The sequence below is a fragment of the Sycon ciliatum genome, chromosome 2 (assembly GCF_964019385.1).
Source record: "Sycon ciliatum chromosome 2, ocSycCili1.1, whole genome shotgun sequence".
Classification (NCBI taxonomy): domain Eukaryota; kingdom Metazoa; phylum Porifera; class Calcarea; order Leucosolenida; family Sycettidae; genus Sycon; species Sycon ciliatum.
The window spans coordinates 718,281-740,038 of record NC_088644.1 but is presented as its reverse complement, the minus strand read 5'-3'; the positions used below and the strand labels follow the sequence as shown (position 1 = coordinate 740,038).

Below are 21,758 nucleotides of genomic sequence, written 5' to 3'. Positions count from 1 at the left end.
TGGCTGCGTTGGAGTTTGCAGACAATTAGAAGGCTTCCAATTCTTACTAAATGCACCCCTGCCACACAATGTTACTGTATCAACAAGGTAACACCATAGTAACACGTACTTCAAAATACTCAATGTGTCAACAAAGTGACGTCATAGTCACTTACTGTATCAATACGATGACGTCATAGTTACATCAACTCACCTTTCATGGCAAACGACATGACTGACATTGTCGTCCACATTATCACTGACAGCACCGCCATGGAAACGGATCTCCAGTTCTGTCAACCGCAGTGGAGAGGTGGATAAGAGCTGCCGAAGAGAATGGCAAGACAGGGGAAAGAAAAGGCAGCATGGAAAAGGGTCATAACCAACTACTTAAATTATACCATTGTACTTATAGTGCCTGCCTTCAGTGTTTGCAGGAGTGATGGGAAAGAGTTTGTCAGCTGAAACACTTCAGTGTTTGCAGGAGTGATGGGAAAGAGTTTGTCAGCTGAAACACTTTAGTGCTAAAAACCTTGCCCTTATTTATGATGTGGTTACATGTTGCTCAGATTCGAATATTACTGCAGCTCGTTTGTTCAGCTCGTTTGTTCAGCAGACTGTGTCCGAGTATGCAGTCGTGCCCTTTCAAAGATGTGCCTCCTATAGTCGATCGATCCATGACTACTGTATACTATCAAGTATGGCTCCAAATCAGCTTCTCATCACATACACACGTACATCTAGTCATATGATTCTCAGTATTCAACACATGAATTAGTTACACGGTATTTTAGTCTCAGTTTCCATGGACACAATGGGTTTCCATGGACACCATGGCAAAGAGGTGTTGGAATAGAAGGATCCATGAGCGGGATTCGAACCCAGCACCCCTGTCTTTCTGGGACAGTGCCCTGCCGATTAGGCTACCGGGGATCACACACGCACGCACACACGCACTCACGCACACACACACACCCACACACACACACATGTGGCTCCTTGCCAAAATATCACAGGCGCCAAAATTAGCCGTTCTACAGGACCATCTAGAAACAGCAGCAAAGCCAGGGCATGACCAGGGCATAACCAGGGCATGACCAGGGCATAACCAGGGCATAACCAGGGCATAACCAGGGCATAACCAGGGCATAACCAGAGCGTAACCAGGGCATAACCAGGGCATAACCAGGGCATAACCAGGGCATAACCAGGGCATGACCAGGGCATGACCAGGGCATGACCAGGGCATGACCAGGGCATAACCAGGGCATAACAGTACAGTGTGGCTCCTCACTCAGGTTGCGTTTGTTCGGTGCCATTCCGCCACCATTCTAAAGTCATTCCGCCGTGTTTTGATTCCGGAGCGTTTGTTTGATGCACTGGACAGCGTTTGTTTGGTGCAATTCCGATTCCGGTCGCGGAATGAAGGGGGCAGAATCGATTCTGGCGATTCCTAAGAAAAAGTGGAATGAGGTCTCATTCCGAGCGGAATGAAAATGTGCGGATCGTTGCTGCATACCTCCACAACAAAACTTCAAACGCGATTATCGATACAGAAATGTTGGCGAACATCGTCCAGGTACTGTAACCTCGGGGACGGCATAGTAACTTGTTCGTGGTATTTTGACCCTTCGCTGCCTGAGAAAGTGTTCGCCCGGGATCGTTGATGAACTGGAAATATGCCGTCGCACCTCCGCTCTTCATCGTCGTCGAGCAGGGCCTCTAGAATCACAAGGAGGCGAGCCAGAACAAAGTGACCCAAAGAGGCACCGAGCCTGCCACTTCACTTCTTCTTACAACAGTGCCTCGTCTCTGTCAAATAAACACGAGAGCTAGAGACGTTTCTGTGACTGATAAGAGGTCGTATAGCATGATGCCAAACGCCGCCTGCAGGCACCCTAGTTACGATCGCTCGTTGATCTACGCCGTGTTTGGCCGCTCCTTCATCATCATGACTGTCGTAGGGACATGCAGAAACTTACGGAAGCAACTACCAGGACTGGAATGTAGTAGTCTTCGCAAGGCTGCAATTTCAATATTTGTGCAAACAACAGGTAATACGTTTCCAGAGTGGTGCAAAACATTTGCCAGATTCTCGAATCCATGCCAGCGCGTTTGTTTGCTACGCTCATTCCGATTCCGCGATGGGTACCGACGTCATTCCATGCCCATCCGGGAATGACCGAACAAATGCAACCTCAGCATTTACTCCTTACATAGACCTTATGACATCACAATTGCATCACTGTTACATCATCATTGCGTCACCGTTACATCACCATTACATCACTATCACCTCACTATTACATCACTAGTACATCACCAATGTATCACATCATTGCATTACTTACCGTATCACACTGGCCAATAGCAGCACATTTGTCCACGTAGAACCTACAATCACACATGGCAACAACACAACATAATGCATTGATTCAGAAAGGCGATAGATTCACACAGTAGAACCAGCACAGATTGGGGCAACATCAACACAAAACTAAGTACTGGCATGGACTGGTATTTCTGTTAGATAACTAGAATCTATGCACTCAGTGAGTATGTGAATGAAGTCAGCATTGTCCTGGGTCTAGCACACATGTCCTGACATTGTCCTGGGTCTAGCACACATGTCCTGACATTGTCCTGGGTCTAGCACACATGTCCTGACATTGTCCTGGGTCTAGCACACATGTCCTGACATTGTCCTGGGTCTAGCACACATGTCCTGACATTGTCCTGGGTCTAGCACACATGTCCTGACATTGTCCTGGGTCTAGCACACATGTCCTGACATTGTCCTGGGTCTAGCACACATGTCCTGACATTGTCCTGGGTCTAGCACACATGTCCTGACATTGTCCTGGGTCTAGCACGCATGTCCTGACATTGTCCTGGGTCTAGCACGCATGTCCTGACATTGTCCTGGGTCTAGCACGCATGTCCTGACATTGTCCTGGGTCTAGCACGCATGTCCTGACATTGTCCTGGGTCTAGCACACATGTCCTGACATTGTCCTGGGTCTAGCACGCATGTCCTGACATTGTCCTGGGTCTAGCACGCATGTCCTGACATTGTCCTGGGTCTAGCACGCATGTCCTGACATTGTCCTGGGTCTAGCACACATGTCCTGACATTGTCCTGGGTCTAGCACGCATGTCCTGACATTGTCCTGGGTCTAGCACGCATGTCCTGACATTGTCCTGGGTCTAGCACACATGTCCTGACATTGTCCTGGGTCTAGCACACATGTCCTGACATTGTCCTGGGTCTAGCACACATGTCCTGACATTGTCCTGGGTCTAGCACACATGTCCTGACATTGTCCTGGGTCTAGCACACATGTCCTGACATTGTCCTGGGTCTAGCACACATGTCCTGACATTGTCCTGGGTCTAGCACACATGTCCTGACATTGTCCTGGGTCTAGCACACATGTCCTGACATTGTCCTGGGTCTAGCACACATGTCCTGACATTGTCCTGGGTCTAGCACACATGTCCTGACATTGTCCTGGGTCTAGCACACATGTCCTGACATTGTCCTGGGTCTAGCACACATGTCCTGACATTGTCCTGGGTCTAGCACACATGTCCTGACATTGTCCTGGGTCTAGCACGCATGTCCTGACATTGTCCTGGGTCTAGCACACATGTCCTGACATTGTCCTGGGTCTAGCACACATGTCCTGACATTGTCCTGGGTCTAGCACGCATGTCCTGACATTGTCCTGGGTCTAGCACGCATGTCCTGACATTGTCCTGGGTCTAGCACACATGTCCTGACATTGTCCTGGGTCTAGCACACATGTCCTGACATTGTCCTGGGTCTAGCACACATGACGTCATGACATTGTCCTGGGTCTAGCACACATGACGTCTCGAGTCTTGAGTTGAACAGTTTGTAAACACAGGCGAGTAAATGGGGGGGGGGGGGAGGGAGTACACTCCCCGATTTTCTTGCCACATTTATGTAGGAGTCTTCCATGATGAGCATCCGTTTGCTTTTGGAGAATCCTTTAAAAATAAATAAACAACAACATGATCTCTTCTTGGCCACAGGCCATTGTGTGAAGAACAGATTTCAAACATGCACTGCAGCTAGGTTCACCTCAGTCCGCGCAGCAGACCAGTGCTTGAGGCCTCTCCAAGATAGCGCTGCTCAATCTCCAGAATCTCATCTTGTGACACAGCCACATCATGCCTCTGTTCACCAGTAGCAACGGCGCCAGAGAACACAAAGCAAACGAAACACACACACACACACACAATAATCCAGAGCAATTAGAGCAAACACACACACACACACACAGCATGAGATGATAAGACAGATGAACACAGGAACTGGAATGAGTCCTGACATGAATTGAAAGTTTGCAGTAAGGTTGATGGACCCATGACCGTCTTGTTTATGCATTCTCCGTATTGACCATCATGACTCCATGCACTTCAAGAGTCAATCAGTATTAGGCCACACCAAGTTAAGTTATTTCTACGTTTCGCGTCACCACGCAGGCACGTTTTCGAATCATTGCCAAGAAAAAAAGGCACCCAAACGAGTCAATCGATGGCTGTTCTGGCGAACTTTCTCTAGCCAGTATGGCAGATCAGCTTCTCGATAATCTTGCATTCTAGGCGATGGTACGTAAAAAGTGTGAGTGATGAAAATTCTTTCCAAGCCATCCGGGCTGCTCAAGTTTTTCCAGGATTGTTGTGATGGAGAGGAACTCCACTCGACTCGTGTCAAAGAAGTCATCCATGAAATATGTTGCAGTATCGCTCCAGCCCAGTCTGCCAGCTGTGCTGTGCCGACTTTTGTCGTTTTTGACAAGTGAAAGTACAAACTGATCTGAGTGTATATATGTTGTAGAAGAACATGGCTCAGTACACTTAGAATAGAGTTTTTGTTTTTTCTTCTGTTTTTTCTTTTTTCTTTTTTCCCGCCCGCCCGCGTGCCTTTTCAAGGAAATTCCAAAGCGAAGCATAGAATTAACTTGGTGTCGGCTTTAGGAGGGAGGGCGTGACAGGGTGGCGAACCAGTGGCTATTGAGCATCGCGTGAGGGTGTTCTCAAAAACAATGCTGATGGTGTAGCTAGTGCAAAGTGCAACCACTCCATCTTGAAGAGGTGTGTGACACAACTGCATCCCCCCCCCCCCCTAGGGTATACACACAACACGGCTATGAACAAACCCCACATAGCTAGCACTGTTCATACTTTGAAGTACACACAACACGAATACTGTAAAAGCCATTATTCTAACGAGGCGCATATATAACGATTTCCCAAAATTGACTAGTTTACGTGTACCAAAGGTAACGATTCTCACTCATTCTCAACGCTCAATAGGACAGTATATGTACCGATTTCTGTATAACGATTTTTATTTTAATAACAGATTTCTCCTCGTTAACTCGTTAGAGTTAGCACTTCGTTATAATTATATATGGCTTTTAGAGTATGAACGAAGCCTGTATAATAGCCAGCAGCAGCAGCAGCATACCTGTTCTCCAATAGTTTGAAACGCAGTATGCATCTGCTCTTCGGTGATATCCTCGGTGAAGTTATCACCATACTGGTCAAACTCCTCCGCAAACTTGCTAGCTGTGGACGGTGATGAGTGTAACATGTGACCGGGTAGGAACGGGAGTAACTTCTTACCATCCTGCTCACACACACACATGTGCATGTACACATACACGCACACACATACACACGCACACGCACACGCACACGCACACGCACACGCACACGCACACACACACACACACACACACACACACACACACACACACACACACACACACACACACACACACACATGTGCATGTACACATACACATACAGACACACACACATACACACACACACACATACACACATACACACACACACACACACACACACACACACACACACGCACACATAACAAACACAAAACAGTGCGAACAAATAATTACAGAACACAATGGCGTCTAGAACAGTACACAACACCTTACACAAAAATATATCAGATCACCAATTCATAACAATGTTTCGGGGATCCACTCTTATTTCCACAAGAAAGCACTGAGAATGTGCTAGCTTGTCAAGGTAACATGATTGTGCCGGCTGGCAGACCACCACCCTCAAGGATCAAAGGCACAGATTTAGCTCCAAAATGGTGGGAGCTGAGTAGATCACACCCACCACCAAAGTGGTCAAAGACTGAAAATCCTATTTGCTGCATCCATGTACCTAACAAAGCAAGGACAAAAAGGTAATGTGCCTCTGTATTGTGATGGAAGGTGTTGGAGTGTTTTGAACAAAAGACTCTAGAGAACTGCACCCGGCGCCTCACATAACGAATAACGTAGGCTCAGTCGGACCAGAGAATGTACTGGAACTGTGGGAAAAGAAGCCGAAGAGGGGTAACCAACTTCAAACCCGACTGTGTACAACTCACCAAACATGCCCGTAGCCATGACAACTGAACCACGTCATACGTGTCCATACTGTAACGGACACACAGACACACAGACAGACACACAGACAGATACACCCGCGTGCACACATAGATACACCCACACCCACGGACGCACACATGCACACAAGCACACACACACACACACACACACACACACACACACACACACACACGCACACACACACACACACACACACACACACACACACACACACACACACACACACACACACACACACACACAGCAATACCAAGGCGAAAGACAACTGAAACACAAATCATTGACACTAATCGTAGCATTCAACAGTAACCACACCAACACGGCAATATTCCAGTGACACTCCATGTCACTAACACTACACTCCATGTCACTAACACTACATTCCATGTCACTAACACTACACTCCATGTCACTAACACTACACTCCATGTCACTAACACTTGCAGTGCAAACAAAACACTTGACGCAAGTCAACAAGAAGAAAACTAGAGTTTCAGGGAAAGAACTGCCAGCAGATCATAGCTGGTACCCGGGCTACACTCTCAGTCTGAGTCTGCAAACAAACTGAACTGCTTGACTGCTACATGTTGTTAAAACCCTCTACTACAATCATTGATAGTGCAATTACAGCATAGCAGGGTGATAGCACTGGGCCATGTGAGATGCCCGTAGAACAATGCCTTCCCAAGCAAGTTCGTCCTAATCGTCAGTGCTGTCTAATAGGGAGTTGTCAGTCTAATAGGGAGTTGTCAGTCTAATAGGGAGTTGTCAGTCTAATAGGGAGTTGTCAGTCTAATAGGGAGTTGTCAGTCTAATAGGGAGTTGTCAGTCTAATAGGGAGTTGTCAGTCTAATAGGGAGTTGTCAGTCTAATAGGGAGTTGTCAGTCTAATAGGGAGTTGTCAGTCTAATAGGGAGTTGTCAGTCTAATAGGGAGTTGTCAGTCTAATAGGGAGTTGTCAGTCTAATAGGGAGTTGTCAGTCTAATAGGGAGTTGTCAGAGGCTCTGTAACAGAGAGCATACTGTTACATACAAAATGCTATGCACCCTCCCTCCCCCCCCCCCCCCCACACACATACACACATTTCCCCAACAAATACACACGCATTTACACCACAAACAAAGTACACGAGCTGCAATACTCGTCACATGTAGTGGCTGAACACATACCTGATCACACTCCGTACTCTGGCCACTATCCGGTCTGCCAGCACACAGAATGTCTTGTCCGTTGGACTCTGCACCAGTTTTCCACCATGCTACAACATAACACAGCACACATGTACACATACACAGATATGATCATGCACACAGACAGGAACATGACCACATGCAGTGGCAGCAAACACAGTGCTGGCAACTGAAATCCGACTCCCTGGGCGGTGCAGCGCGCCGCCCAGGGAGTCGGATTTCAGTTGCCAGCACTGTACATAAGTATACAGGTAGATGCACGGAAGGATAGACTGGAGAATAAAGACAGTTTCACACCTTCTCTCCTTTATCTGTCACCACTAAATTTCTGTCCCAGCACTAGCTAAGTGTGTGTATGCGTGTGTGTGTGTGCAAGCGCACGCGCGTGTGTGTGTGTGTCTGTGTATGTGTGTATGTGCATGCGTGTGTGTGTGTGTGTGTGTGTGTGTGTGTGTGTGTGTGTGTGTGCATCATCTGGCCAACGGCAAGTCGGCTGGTTCGTCTCTCATCGTTGCGGAGCTGTTGAAGCACGGCTTTACTGTTCTTCGGCCACACCTGGATGCACTCTTCTCCACATGCTGGTCAGCGTCATCTGTGCCTCAGGAGTGGAAAGATGCTGTGCTCGTCCCTATTCCAAAAAAAGGTGACTTGAGTAAGTGTGACAACTGGAGGGGAATAGCCTTATTGGACGTCGTCGGGAAGCTTCTCGCACGTGTTATTCAGGACCGGCTGCAACCTCTTGCTGAGGCACATCTCCCTGAAAGCCAATGTGGTTTTCGGCGCGGGCGATCCTGCACAGATGCCATCTTTTGCGTGCGACAGGTAGTCGAGAAGGCATTCGAGCACCGCTGTAAGGCCTTTCTCGTTTTCATCGATCTCCGCAAGGCGTACGACTCGGTACCGCGCGCTGCACTGTTGCTGGCCCTTGAGGTGTATGGTGTGCCTGGGTCACTCATCCAGCTGATTGACGGCTTCCATTCAGGCATGCAGGCTGCTGTTCGGGTTGATGGTGATGTGTCTGGGAACATCTCGGTTGAGAATGGTTTGCGGCAAGGGTGCGTTATGGCCCCACTGTTGTTTAACCTGTACTTTGGTCTTGTGCTGGAAGCATGGCGTTCAGCTATAGCAGCAGCTGGTGTTAACGGTGTGTCCCTGATATCTTCAATCCATGGAAGTGGCAATCTATTTCCCAAGCGAACCCGTCAAACTGGCACGACATCGGTCAACGACCTGGAGTTTGCAGATGATGCAGCACTACTTGCACCATCCCGTGAGTCAGCTCAACTGGCTTTGGAGCTGTTCAGCAGCATTGCTTCTTCCTTCGGCTTGACTCTGAGTACAGCGAAGACCAAGTTCATGGCCGTTGGTGCAAATTTATCATGTGCTGACCGCCTTCCGCTCTTTGTTGGTCCGGAGGAGATCGAAAGTGTCAAATCCTTTGTGTATCTTGGCTCTGTGATAACTGCTGACACCCGCTCATCTGCAGATGTGGCCAGAAGACTCGGTAAGGCAGCGGCAGCTTTCGACCTTATGCGCCGTGTCTTTCTTGACCGAAACCTTTCCATCGCCACCAAGCGCCATCTTTACGATGTTTGCGTTCTGTCCACATTGCTCTATGCCTGTGAGTGCTGGACTCCGCTGAAGAGAGACATGGTTGCCATCAACAACTTCCACCACCGCTCCCTCAGGTTCATTCTGGGTGTATCCCGGCTCGATCAACAGCTGCAGCATGTCAACAACCAGGAGCTGCGAAGACGCTGGGGTGATATGGCACTGCCATCTGATACCGTCAGACACCGCCGTCTGCAGTGGCTTGGGCATGTCGCCAGAATGCCAGATAACCGGCTTCCGAAGCTGATACTGTTTAGCTTCTTCTCAGATCCACGCCCAGCCTGTGGGCCACGACTGCGATGGAAAGACCTCGTCGCACGTGATCTTCGTTTCGGTGGCATAGTGAATTGGCTCACTTTGGCTCAGGATCGCCCAGCATGGCGCGAGGCAATTGCAAAGACTCCGGATGATCTCGTGGAGTGTAACAACAACAAAGTCACCTGCAAGGTTTGCAACCGATCATTCACTGCTCGTGGGATTCACCGTCACAAGTGCTCAGCTGTACGGTCCTTACCTGTTGCCCAGCAGCCTGGGGCCCGTCACTGTGGAGTTTGTGACCGCTGGTTTCAAAGCGCTGGCGGTTTTGCAGTTCATCGTTGTGTGGAGCGTCAGACATCGGACGGAATACCAGCTGTTTCAACGAGATGCAGCCTGAATTTGGATGCTGCCAGCACCATTGCTCGATCTGTGATCGCTGCATGAAGAGTCAGGCTGGTTTTAACCGCCATAATTGTACTCGAGGCAAACGACTGCGAAAGGACCAGAGGACTAATCTGCCCATTCAATGCAGCCTATGTAACGAACGATTCTCCCGCCCGCAGGACCTCACCCGCCACCGAAGACAGAAACACTAGCTATGTGTAGAACGGTCCCCTTTCACCTCAATTATTCTCCTTGTTTCTTTTTTCTCGCTGTTGTCTCCCGCTTCTGGGAGCGACGTGGCCATTTTGTGGCAGTTGTACATAGTAGTAGTGTGTGTGTGTGTGTGTGTGTGTGTGTGTGTGTGTGTGTGTGTGTGTGTGTGTGTGTGTGTGTGTGTGTGTGTGTAGCATTATGGTGATAATGCAGATTAATGGGTGCACGCAGCTTTGTGCTACCACTCAATCTATGCTGCTATGTTTAATAGTGCTGTTACTGCATGCTCATGCTTTGCTGCTGGCTATGGTCTGCTGGCTATGGTCTCTGTGCGGCTTGGCACTCTGCATGATATTGAATGCATCTCTCTACGTGACATTGAACGCTCGCCTCCGATGTGGAAAGCGTGTGGCGTTCATGCGTGTTGCTCGCCTCCGATGTGGAAAGCGTGTGGCGGCGTTATGATGGCGTTTGCTTGTAGCGCTCAACGTGGGTGGCATGCATCGTTGCATGTCTTGCTAGAGTTTGCTCTGCTATATATTTCGATCCGTTCTGTGCGACAATCATTCTTGCTTACTCGTAGTGTTTCACCCTCCCACCTCCCATTTCTCATCACTAATTTACTTTGATAAAGTGAATAAACAGGGTGTTGGCCACGCTCATTTCCGGCTACTCAGGGCCTCGGTCGCCGTCCCTCGGACGCAGACTCTTGTAGATACTTGGCTCCGCCAACATTCTGCTCCGGCAGTGTCTACCCGGCCGACCCTGAATCCTCTCTCGTAGATACTTGGCTCCGCCAACATTCTGCTCCGGCAGTGTCTACGTATTTCTTTCCGTAGCCTCTCACTCTGCTGGCCGGCACTCTCCGTACCGCAAGTTGCTGTGTGTTGTAGTTAATGTGTGTGTGTGTGTGTGTGTGTGTGTGTGCGTGCGTGCGTGTGCGTGCGTGCGCGTGCGTGCATGCATGCGCGCGCGCGTGTGTGTGTGTGTGTGTGTGTGTGTGTGTGTGTGTGTGTGTGTGTGTGCGCGTGCGTGTGTGTACTAGTCTGGAGAGAAGTACAAGTAAGTAAGTACAGTAAGTACTAGTCTGGGCAACCAAAGTTCAACAGTGAGCCTCACAGTTATTCATACACGAGCTCTACACATACATCATGCACATAGTGTGCTGTAGGGACACTGTCCTGGTCTTTCCTGCTTCCTTAGGGCCGGGTTCCACTGCGGCTCCGCTGCTCCGCTGCTCGTCTTTCGCGGCTTGAAACGTCATCATTACCATAGTGACCGCGGCTCGAGCTGGAGCAGCGAGGCCACGGCTCACCGCGAGCTTTCGTTACGATTCTTGACCAAAAACTGCGAGCCGCTGTCGTGGCTCGACCTGTTTCCCGTACTTTGCATTGTTTTGTACACCAGAATTTTGAACTTCAAATTTTAATTCGTTGCGCAGGCCAGAACACGAGGATTTTTTTGATTTCACGCAGGCAGGTGAAATGCCATCAAAAAGTGTGGACCATGATCGCGGTACCGCGAATGGCGAGTGTCAGGGGAACCACGCTGCTCCGCTACATGCAGCCAAGTGCCGCGGAGCAGCAGTGGAACCCGGCCCTTAGTTATGAAAACAGACCTCGAGCCTTGCTCAACGAATATGCTACACGCTCACGCTTCTAAGTCCACCAGTACATTCATGTACAGCATGCATAGTGGGTACAAACTGTGCAGCCATGCAGAGTACTTACTGCAGCAATTTCACGTTCAACGTCAGCTTTAGAAAAGTCAGCGGGGCCATTGACAACGTAGAATTCCAGACCAGCAAACATTTTTGATACCTGGGAGAGAAGAGAAGGGAAGAGAGAGAAGAGAGAGAGAGAGAGAGAGAGAGAGAGAGAGAGAGAGAGAGAGAGAGAGAGAGAGAGAGAGAGAGAGAGAGAGAGAGAGAGAGAGAGAGAGAGAGAGAGAGAGAGAGAGAGAGAGAGAGAGAGAGAGAGAGAGAGAGAGAGAGAGAGAGAGAGAGAGAGAGAGAGAGAGAGAGAGAGAGAGGACGGGCAGATAAGCAGAGAAAGAGGCAGAAAAATAGCAACATGTCAAATAACAAAACAGCAAAGCAATGCAACGACACAACTCACCATTACGTGTGTTCTGACTGGGTCCAATACTGCAAGTATCGCAATGAGTACTTCATGAGTAAGAGGATCACTTAGTAACATCCTCTACATGGCTTCAACAAAGTAGATTTCCAATGCGGAGTGAGCAAAAATCACGGATTCACGTACAGTGTGGAGTATGCAAGTACGTGGAGCCAAGCCCACCCGCCATGCACGGTGTGCATAACTCAATTTAAAATACAATAGAGGAAAGACACAATAGAACAGGCTAGTTACAGGTTAGTTTTACTGTGCTCAAGGTAAGAGTGTTGTGCACTACTAAGCTCTACTGTGTCACATTTTATTTATTTATATATTTCACCTTCCCGTGGCCAGGGAATAGAGGCCACTATGGAGGTAGGGGGTGATAGCCAGCCATGGCAGTAGCTAAAACAATGCAAATGACAAATTACAAGAGGCAACAACCTAAACAGGACGAGGCAAAGAGAATTTCAGCACACTACTCACTAGCTGCATCCGCTGCAGAGGGGGAAAGAAAAGAAGACATGGGATATAGGACATAGGACATAGGATGCGTAACAGCAAAAATACACACAGACTTACAGCTGTGACATCTCCGACATTGATTCCTTGGAAATGCATGGCAACGGTGCGCGGTCTCTCCACGCGTACCACTGCACGCTTCTTCTTCTTGGGAGACTCGTCATCAATCTCATCCCCACTGTCGATGTGGCGAGACACAAGACGACCACTGCCAGACTAGCAAACAGAACATCATCCGAGAAAACACAAACAAAACGTTTCAAAGGTCAGCAGAGCAGGGCCAAAGCAGGCTGAGGAGCACAGCAGGGCCAGTGCAGGCTGAAGAGCACAGCAGGGCCAAAGCAGGCTGAGGAGTACACTCTAAAACACACTGCACTGCTCAATTCAGCTTCTAGACATGCAGCATACAGGAGATGTGAAGCTGTTTAGCTGTTAGTTTGTAGTCATGTACATGTAGTTACTGGTCATATCAGCAGAGTAAAGATGAGAGTAAAGATGAGAGTAGAGTTGAGAGTAGAGATGAGAGTAGATATGAAAGTAGAGATGAGAGTAGAGATGAGAGAAGAGATGAGAGTAGAGAGTAGGGTAGAGATGTGGGAAGATACCCCAGCAGCAAGGTAACATGAGGACTCTACACAACACACTTGAGAAATGACAAATACTGGTATATAAATACTGGTATTGGCACTTGTATAGACATGTCTTACCTGTTTCAATGCCTGCAGCTCATCTACAGTCATGCATTCATGCCACTCCTTATCATCGCGTATCTTATCCATCCGTGGGAATCGCAGAGTACAGCCGGTGCGAAATCTACACAGGAGAAACACGACATCGCAGATATACACGCACACACTTTCCCTCTGTCTTTCTTTCTTTCTTTCTCCATCTCCATCTCTCTCTGTCTCTCTCTGTATCTCCCTGTCTCTCTCTGTCTCTTTCTGTCTCTCTCTCTCTATCTCTCTCTGTCTCTTTCTGTCTCTCTCTCTCTCTCTCTCTCTCTCTCTCTCTCTCTCTCTCTCTCTCTCTCTCTCTCTCTCTCTCTCTCTCTCTCTCTCTCTCTCTCTCTCTCTCTCTCTCTCTCTGTCTCTCCCTCTGTCTGTCTGTCTGTCTCTCTGTCTGTCTGTCTCTCTGTCTGTCTGTCTCTCTGTCTGTCTGTCTCTCTGTCTGTCTGTCTCTCTGTCTGTCTCTCTGTCTGTCTGTCTCTCTGTGTGTCTGTCTCTCTCTGTGTCTGTCTCTCTCTGTGTCTGTCTCTCTCTGTGTCTGTCTCTCTCTCTGTGTCTCTCTCTCTGTGTCTCTCTCGTGTCTCTCTCTCTCTGTGTCTCTCTCTCTCTGTGTCTCTCTCTCTGTGTCTCTCTCTCTGTGTCTCTCTCTGTGTGTCTCTCTCTGTGTGTCTGTCTCTCTGTGTCTGTCTCTCTGTGTCTGTCTCTCTGTGTCTGTCTCTCTGTGTCTGTCTCTCTGTGTCTGTCTCTCTGTTCTGTCTCTCTGTGTCTGTTTGTCTGTCTCTCTCTCTCTGTGTCTGTCTCTCTGTGTCTGTCTCTCTGTGTCTGTCTCTCTGTGTCTGTCTGTCTCTCTGTGTCTGTCTCTCTGTGTCTGTCTCTCTGTGTCTGTCTCTCTGTGTCTGTCTCTCTGTGTCTGTCTGTCTGTCTGTCTCTCTCTCTCTCTCTCTCTCTCTCTCTTCCCTCTCTTCCCTCTCTCTCCCTCTCTCTCTCTCTCTCTCCCCTCTCCCCTCTCTCTCCCTCTCTCTCCCTCTCTCTCCCTCTCCCTCCCTCTCCCTCCCTCTCCTCTCTCTCCCTCTCTCCCTCTCTCCCTCTCCCCCTCTCCCCCTCTCCCCTCTCCCCCCCTCTCTCTCTCTCTCTCCTCTCTCTCTCTCTCTTCTCTCTCTCTCTCTCTCTCTCTCTCTCTCTCTCTCTCTCTCTCTCTCTCTCTCTCTCTCTCTCTCTCTCTCTCTCTCTCTCTCTCTCTCTTCTTTGTCTCTCTCTCTGTGTGTCTCTCTGTGTGTCTGTGTCTGTCTGTCTGTCTGTCTGTTTCCCCCCTCCCCCCCCCCCTCCCCACACCCCAGGATATGGTAATCAGTGTTACCAACCGCCCGTGTTTGTCCGTATTTTTACGGAAATACAGCCATTTGTCCGCAGCACGGAAATGATCCAGATTCTCCCGGAAAATGCAAAAAAATCGGTAGCACCAAGAACGGCAGATTCGGTAGTATACAGAGTAGAATCTGGTCCCTGGATCTACGTAACTCTCCAGAGTGCGCCGCGACTTTATCAGATCTGGGACGCGTCGATCGACGGCGCAATCCCTGATACACGTTTGACATTTCCATGATTATATTTTGTTTCGTTTCCTCGTGGTGCGCAGGTCGATTTTCACAACTGTTGACATCAGTTGAGCGGTTCACTTCACTTTCAATGTTGGATTTCATTTGACGATTATCATAATTATAGTGACTATGGCGGATTCTGACCCGGATTCTGCTTCTGACCCTCGGCCGCTTGTGGGGGCGAAGAAGAAACGAAGGTCCCTTGCCCAATTCAAGGCGACATGGGTCAGGGTGTTGCCACCTGGAATTGCTGCGAGAAAGAAGAAGGGCATTCACTTTGCTTTCTGTAAATACTGCAACATCGATTTTAGCGTCTCCCATGGTGGATTCAACGATGTCACCAGGCACGTGGATAATCAAACCCACAAAAAGAATTAGTGTTGAAACGATCTCACCGGATACTCGTTAGCTCGCTCGCCAGAAACTCGGCTCGTTTGTGCGGCCAGCTCGTTTGCACTAACGAACACCGTACACCGTACTCCGTACACATGGCAGTACATGTCGACCGGGGAGTCGTAAACTATTTTACGACTCCCTGGTCGATCGAGAGGCCAGTCCCGCGCAAAGTGAAAATCACTCGCAGTTACAGGTGACTGTATGTCTGCACGACACTTGAGTTGTTTCAGTTGTCGTTGCAGCTTTGGTGGACTCTACTGATGTCTTGTTCCGCATCTGCTGACCTGTCGCAGGATATGCTTCGGTCACCTCTCCATTCGAGTGAAAGTTACGCTCAGTCGTTTGGAAGTTTTCTCCCGCGATGCAGCGAAGACCAGGGCTACTTGCAATCTTTGCAAAACGGTCTATTCTTACAAAGGCTAATCGACGACGGCGCTGAAAAGACATCTCGACACCAAACAGCAGTCCGAAGTGAAGCAGCAGCAACCCCAAATGCCGGCGGTGATAATTGAACCAGCTGAAAAAAATCGAACTAATACTTAAAAAAAAATATTCAAAAAAATAATCATATTTGCCACATCAATGAAACTCGTTAGCTCGCTCGATAGCTTGCTCGTTAGTGGAACTGATCGCTCGTTTGTTATAGATACGCTCGTTTCAACACTAAAAAGAATGCTCGAGTAGTAGCTGGCAATACCAGTTTGGAATCGTTTGGCCCGGTTGTTCGAGACAGCTTGGCGACGAAAGTAATTACTGCTGAGATTGCCGTGTCAAACTTCATAGCTCAGCACAACCTGCCATTCTTGGCGGCGGATCACCTATCCGACTTAGTGACGACTATCTTCCCTGATTCAAAGATCGCGGCTCAGTACCAGTGTAAGAGGACGAAAACAGCTGCTATCATCACGGACGCACTGGAACCGCACTATCGTGAACAAGTTGTCCAGATAGCCAAGACAACATCATTCAACTTGTGTAATGAGTCTAATGAAAGAGGGGCAGATGAGAAGCTGCTTACGGTTCTGCTGCGGCTCTTTGATGATGCTGAGGGGAAGGTAGTCACCAGGCACTTGGAGACTGTTGGAGTGACCGATTTTACAGCTGATGGCATCTTCAAGGCCCTGAAGGCCACCCTTGCACACCATCGCTTGGAGTTTGATCGCATGGTAAGCTTTACCTCAGACACGTGCAATGTGATGAAGGGTGAGCGGAATGGCGTTATCGCCAAGTTGAGAGCTGAGCAGCCCAAGGTCATAGACATCCACTGTGCGTGCCATGTCCTCAACCTTTGCGTTAAGTCTGCTGTGAAAAGCCTGCCTTTCAAGGTGGATGACCTGCTCGTGGACATCTACTACCACTTCCGCTACAGTGTCAAACGAATCGTGTCGCTCAAGGAGTATGCAGCATTCTGTGAGACACAGTTCAAGGACATCTTATCCCATTGCGAGACTCGGTGGCTGTCCATGGGTCGTTCCCTCAAGAGAACGTTGGACATGTGGCAAGCATTGTCGTCGTATTTCGCCAGCCACCCTGATGTCGAGAAGACGGGGAAGGTCAAGTCCATCAACACACATCTACAGGCATCGCTAACCAAGCTCATCCTCACCTTCCTGAGCTCTGTCATGGAGACTATCGATGCTGTGAACATGATGTTTCAGTCATCATCAACTGCCACCGTCCACAGTCTGCAAGGTGAAGTGAATCGACTCCTCAAGACCGTCCTCGGCTACTTCATCCGGCCTGATCAAATCACTGCCAATGCAGCAGACCTGACCAAGGTGGACTACACAACAGCCGCCAATCAACTGCCACAGGAGGACTTGTTTGTGGGTGACAGCGCCTGCTTTGCTGCTTCACCTGGACGACAACGAAGGCGAGGACATAGCATCAACATTCTACCGACATGTCGTCCAGTTCTACCAGGCATTCATCAAGAAGATGCTGAAGGCCTTTCAGTTCAAGTCAAAAGCACTGGAACTCCTGAAGATGCTTGACCCCGCCAAAGTACAGAAGATGTCTCTACAAGATGTCCAATCCCTTGGAGAGCACACTGCTGTACCACTTCATCTCGCCAAGGTGCAACAAGAGTTCCGGGAGCTTCGTGTTGATGATGATGTGGCAGCGCTTGCGGCTCGTGTGGTAGCCGAAAAGTCTGGTGCCCTGAGCTTTTGGTTGGGGGTACGCTCGATGAAGTCGCCAATGGGTGAGTTCAAGTACTCAGGTCTCTCCAGCGTGGCATTGCAGCTACTGGCGATTCCAGTTTCTAATGCAGATAGCGAGCGTGTGTTCAGTCTCGTCCGTCGCATCCAGACCGACTTCAGGTCACAGCTGTCAACATCAACGTTGTCAGCTCTGATCTCGTGCCACCTGAACAAGAACGCAAAGTGTTGTGAGCAAACTGTGTTCCCCGAGCCACTCCGCACCAACGCCAAGAAGTGCACAGCAGAGAAGAATAGAGGCACTCCAGCTGCTTCGTCAGACGCATGAATCCCCATCATGGTATTTGGTTTCCAATACGTCCTGCAGTGACTGAGTGAGATCATTGCATGTCTGTTGTGACTTGTCAACCTCAGTCACTGACATTGACTGATTGTATCTATGTTGACACTTTCACCGGTCCATTCTTATAACAGTTGACAGTCTACCTTTGCTTAGAAGATTACCAATCCATGTACTGGTATGTGGCAATGCTGGTAACCTACAAAGTGCTTACACTTTGTTATGATTTTACCCCATCACAGTTGTAATCATTTGCTACGCATGCTAGGTGACCTTATAATAAGTATTACGAATAGGTTATGCTGGAAATCATTCTGCCCTTGCGGCAATTCATCAAAAACTCGAACGAAAAAGACCGAAAAAAATGTGGAACATTTGGATGAGGGGATACGAAAAAAAATGGTTGGAGTACGCAACAGAGCAAAATATTCCGCAAAATGAGATCTGGTTGCACGCTTTCCAGGTAGAAGCAGTTGGTAACACTGAATGACTATCATTCATGTGTATTACTAAAGCTTCAGTAAGTACAGTAGTAGTACAGTAAGACATAGATATGACTCTATCACTACCGTGGACACATACTTGTCAGAAGTGATGATTTCGGCTGCCTTGACCTGCACAATCTTAGACTTGCTGGGTTCAATGTACACATCCGGCTTCATCTACCAACAGCACACATAGCACACACACACACACATACAGCCAGCCACACGCATACCAGCACACATGCACATATACAGCCACACGCATACCAGCACACATGCAGCAGAATGTTGATTCACGACTGCAGCTCTAGGCATCGACTACATTGTAGTTCAGCCTGGAAAAAGCAGTATACCATCTTTTCCCTACCATCTGTGGTGACAGCACAGAGCATAGACCATAGCATAGCATAGTGTATGACTGGAAGAAGCGGCTAGGTAAGTCATGCAAGGGCTATGTACATGTACTGGACATCATTCTCAACATGGACGAGACCAGCAGGTTACCGGGCATCCCGATGGCCTCTCCCCGCAACACCTAAACAACAAGATAACTTGAATTTGACATGCCTAGTGTGTATACTTGAGGAAACCCTTGCTTCAAAGACCACCTGTGTGTGTATGTGTGTGTGTGTGTACCTACATGGCAGTGTATACCAGGACCAGGACCAGATGTGTGTGTGTGTGTGTGTGTGTGTGTGTGTGTGTGTGTGTGTGTGTGTGTGTGTGTGTGTGTGTGTGTGTGTGTGTGTGTGTATCAGCCGTTCACGTCCCGCCGGACTCTCAGGGCCTCATGCCGCGTCCCGAAGACAGCACTCCTTCAAGTCGCTCCGTTTGGGGACACATAGCCAATCGTGGCAGTGGGCGAAGGAAGGAAGGAAGGGAGGTATCAGCGGGGGGGGGGGGGGGGGGAGGGGGGCAATCAGACTCAGGGCCTGCTGGAGAGCCGGGTCAGCCGGGTCATGCGCCCGGCTGGGGAACTGCACGACCTGGCTGAACAGATAACACCGGGTCCAGTTTGACCCGGCTGAAAAATGTCTCAAACTGACAATGGATTCCTAAAATACCGGTATTTTACGACTCGCGGACCCCATCTGTTGCAAATCTAGCGCAATCGTACACACTACACTACAGTCTACAAGCGACAGAAACTCGGCTAGGGTCAACTGGGATCAACTGGTTCGAGCGCGATCTGGCCAGCGGCGAGCAGGAAGTCAGGACATTCAAAGTCGATGGGGCAGGCAATCAAAAGCGTACCTTTGGCTATAGCTTTTGACACAGTTGCAAGTTTTCAGCCGACTGATGATTTGAACGATGGAGCCCGCAGCGAAGAGAAAAAGGACTCACGCTTTCCAAGACTCTTGGAAGAAAGGTCGACCCTGGCTGGACTACGACCATGCCAGTCTATCCATGTCATGCGCTTTGTGCAAGACGCATTTCCAAAGGAAGACGAGCGGTGGTGGATTTGGTCGCGATGCGTGGTTGACAGCAACAGCAGCGCCAGCAGCAGCAGCAGCAGTTGCAACTCCACCAGTTCTCCAGTCTGCTAAAGCCTTTCAGCAGATGGTGCAGCAGATGCCAGTCGGCTTGGCCATGCAGGTGATCCAGTGGCAGCAAGCAGCCACTCCACAAGGTTCTGCAGGCACCCCCCATATTATGTGAACATGTTCGTCCTGCTACTAGCACTAATTAGAAAACAGCAGGGCATAGATTAACGGCCGGACATCGGACATTTTCCGGCCATTTTCGGCCACTGACCGGACGTTTTCAATTTCACCGGACATAGTGTCCGGTCAAAAAAGGAAAAAAAGAGCAGCGACCTTTCGACCTTTTTATGCAGAGTGGGGCTTTCTTCGGAGCTTCGTGCCAAATGCGACTGGCATATCGTACAACTAACACGTCTACACCGTAGCCTCAGGCGTAGACTTCACCATATTTTACTTGATCCGCCTGTAGCAACGCGGTTGCTACAGTCAATTCACACTTTCGACCTTTGGTACATGGTGTCGACTTCGCACTTGAATCGATGGGTTGAACTGCAGTGCAGTTGTTCGCTCTTGAGAGGAAGATGTCATCTTTTATTTTTTCACTCTTTCACCGACCAGGAATGCAGATAGTCTTTTAGAATGTCTTCTGGAAAGCGAAAGGGAGATTCAGAGGACTTGCCGCCGGGCAAAAAAGTCTGTGGTGTGAAGGCCGCTACTTGCGATAAATGGATATCGGACAATGATGCAGAGCTGACTACTTCCGCCTGGCTGATTTATGACCGGCAGAAGAACGATCGGCTGTTAGCAGAATGTTTGAAGTGTTCCGTGTGCATCAAGTTTGTAGACAGAGTCCGCAGTTGTAAAAACTTCAGCGAGGCTTTCATGACCGGATCCAAGAACCTGAGAACATCAGCGTTCAAGGATCATGCTGGAACGGAGATGCATAAACGAGCAATGAATCTTTTCCGCAGGCAAGAGTGTCCCGCTCGAAATGCCCTCGAATTCGCTCCAATTGCGAAGGCACTGTGCAAGATGGACGATGGTGCTGCCGCTATTGCACGACGCAAATTCGAACTGACTTGCCTTCTCTGCAAGGAGCATACCGCGTTCGCAAAATTCGAATCGTTCTGTCAACTCGAGGAGCGTCATGGTGTGAACCTCGGTACAGGTCGAAAGAACCAATTTGCTTGTGCGACCTTTGCGGATTATATCGCTGAGTCCCTGAAGAGGCAGCTGTCCTCGAATCTGAAGAAGTCCAACTTCTTCAGCGTGCAGACAGATGGCAGTACAGACACTGGCAACATCGAGGATGAAGTATACGTTGCCCTGTATTGTGACTCCCATTGCGATGATGGGAAGATCCATGTCCACAAAGTGACATAATGAGTCATTGTGAATATACTTCAGTACTACTAAAAAAAAAGAAGAAGAAACACCCTGAAAATGTGTTGTGGAAAATGTCCGGGCATGTCCGGACAGATTTCAAAACGGAAGGACATTTGTCCGAGCCAAATGAAATCCTTAAGCTATGCCCTGAAACAGAATTACCTTTTTTCAAATTGTTAATTAAATCAGAATCCAATGGAACTGCTTTGCATTCTTCACGTAATGTCGTTTACCTTCTACGTTTGCGGACTTTGATAGTTCGCCTTGTTCTCTAAAATTTCCGATTTCCGGTAATAAATTCGCCTTTCTGTTTTCCTGCGTTTTGAGCAGGCTTTTTGGTTGTTTTTCTGCCGGATGATCTGACCCGGCTTGACCCGGCTGGCCTGCATGCGCCAGGTACACTCTGACCGGGCTGGGTTGAATGTCTAGAGCAGGCCCTGAGACTA

General features: G+C 48.9%; 1 protein-coding gene across 2 annotated transcripts in view; it reads right to left on the bottom strand.

Moving 5' to 3' along the window:
- Window positions 1-21,758, bottom strand: part of LOC135808173 (DNA ligase 4-like) — a 52,467-nt gene that overhangs the window by 1,330 nt on the left and 29,379 nt on the right. The window contains exons 19-28 of one of the 2 annotated variants that reach the window (XM_065321325.1): window positions 18,540-18,619; window positions 13,447-13,552; window positions 12,800-12,955; window positions 11,831-11,920; window positions 7,614-7,702; window positions 6,422-6,470; window positions 5,480-5,641; window positions 4,088-4,182; window positions 2,331-2,373; window positions 194-303 (exon numbers count right to left, since the gene is read on the bottom strand). In XM_065321325.1, coding sequence (XP_065177397.1) covers window positions 194-303; window positions 2,331-2,373; window positions 4,088-4,182; window positions 5,480-5,641; window positions 6,422-6,470; window positions 7,614-7,702; window positions 11,831-11,920; window positions 12,800-12,955; window positions 13,447-13,552; window positions 18,540-18,619 — 980 coding nt within the window. The remainder of the gene's footprint in view (window positions 1-193; window positions 304-2,330; window positions 2,374-4,087; window positions 4,183-5,479; window positions 5,642-6,421; window positions 6,471-7,613; window positions 7,703-11,830; window positions 11,921-12,799; window positions 12,956-13,446; window positions 13,553-18,539; window positions 18,620-21,758) is intronic. The other variant, XM_065321326.1, reaches the window with a different exon arrangement.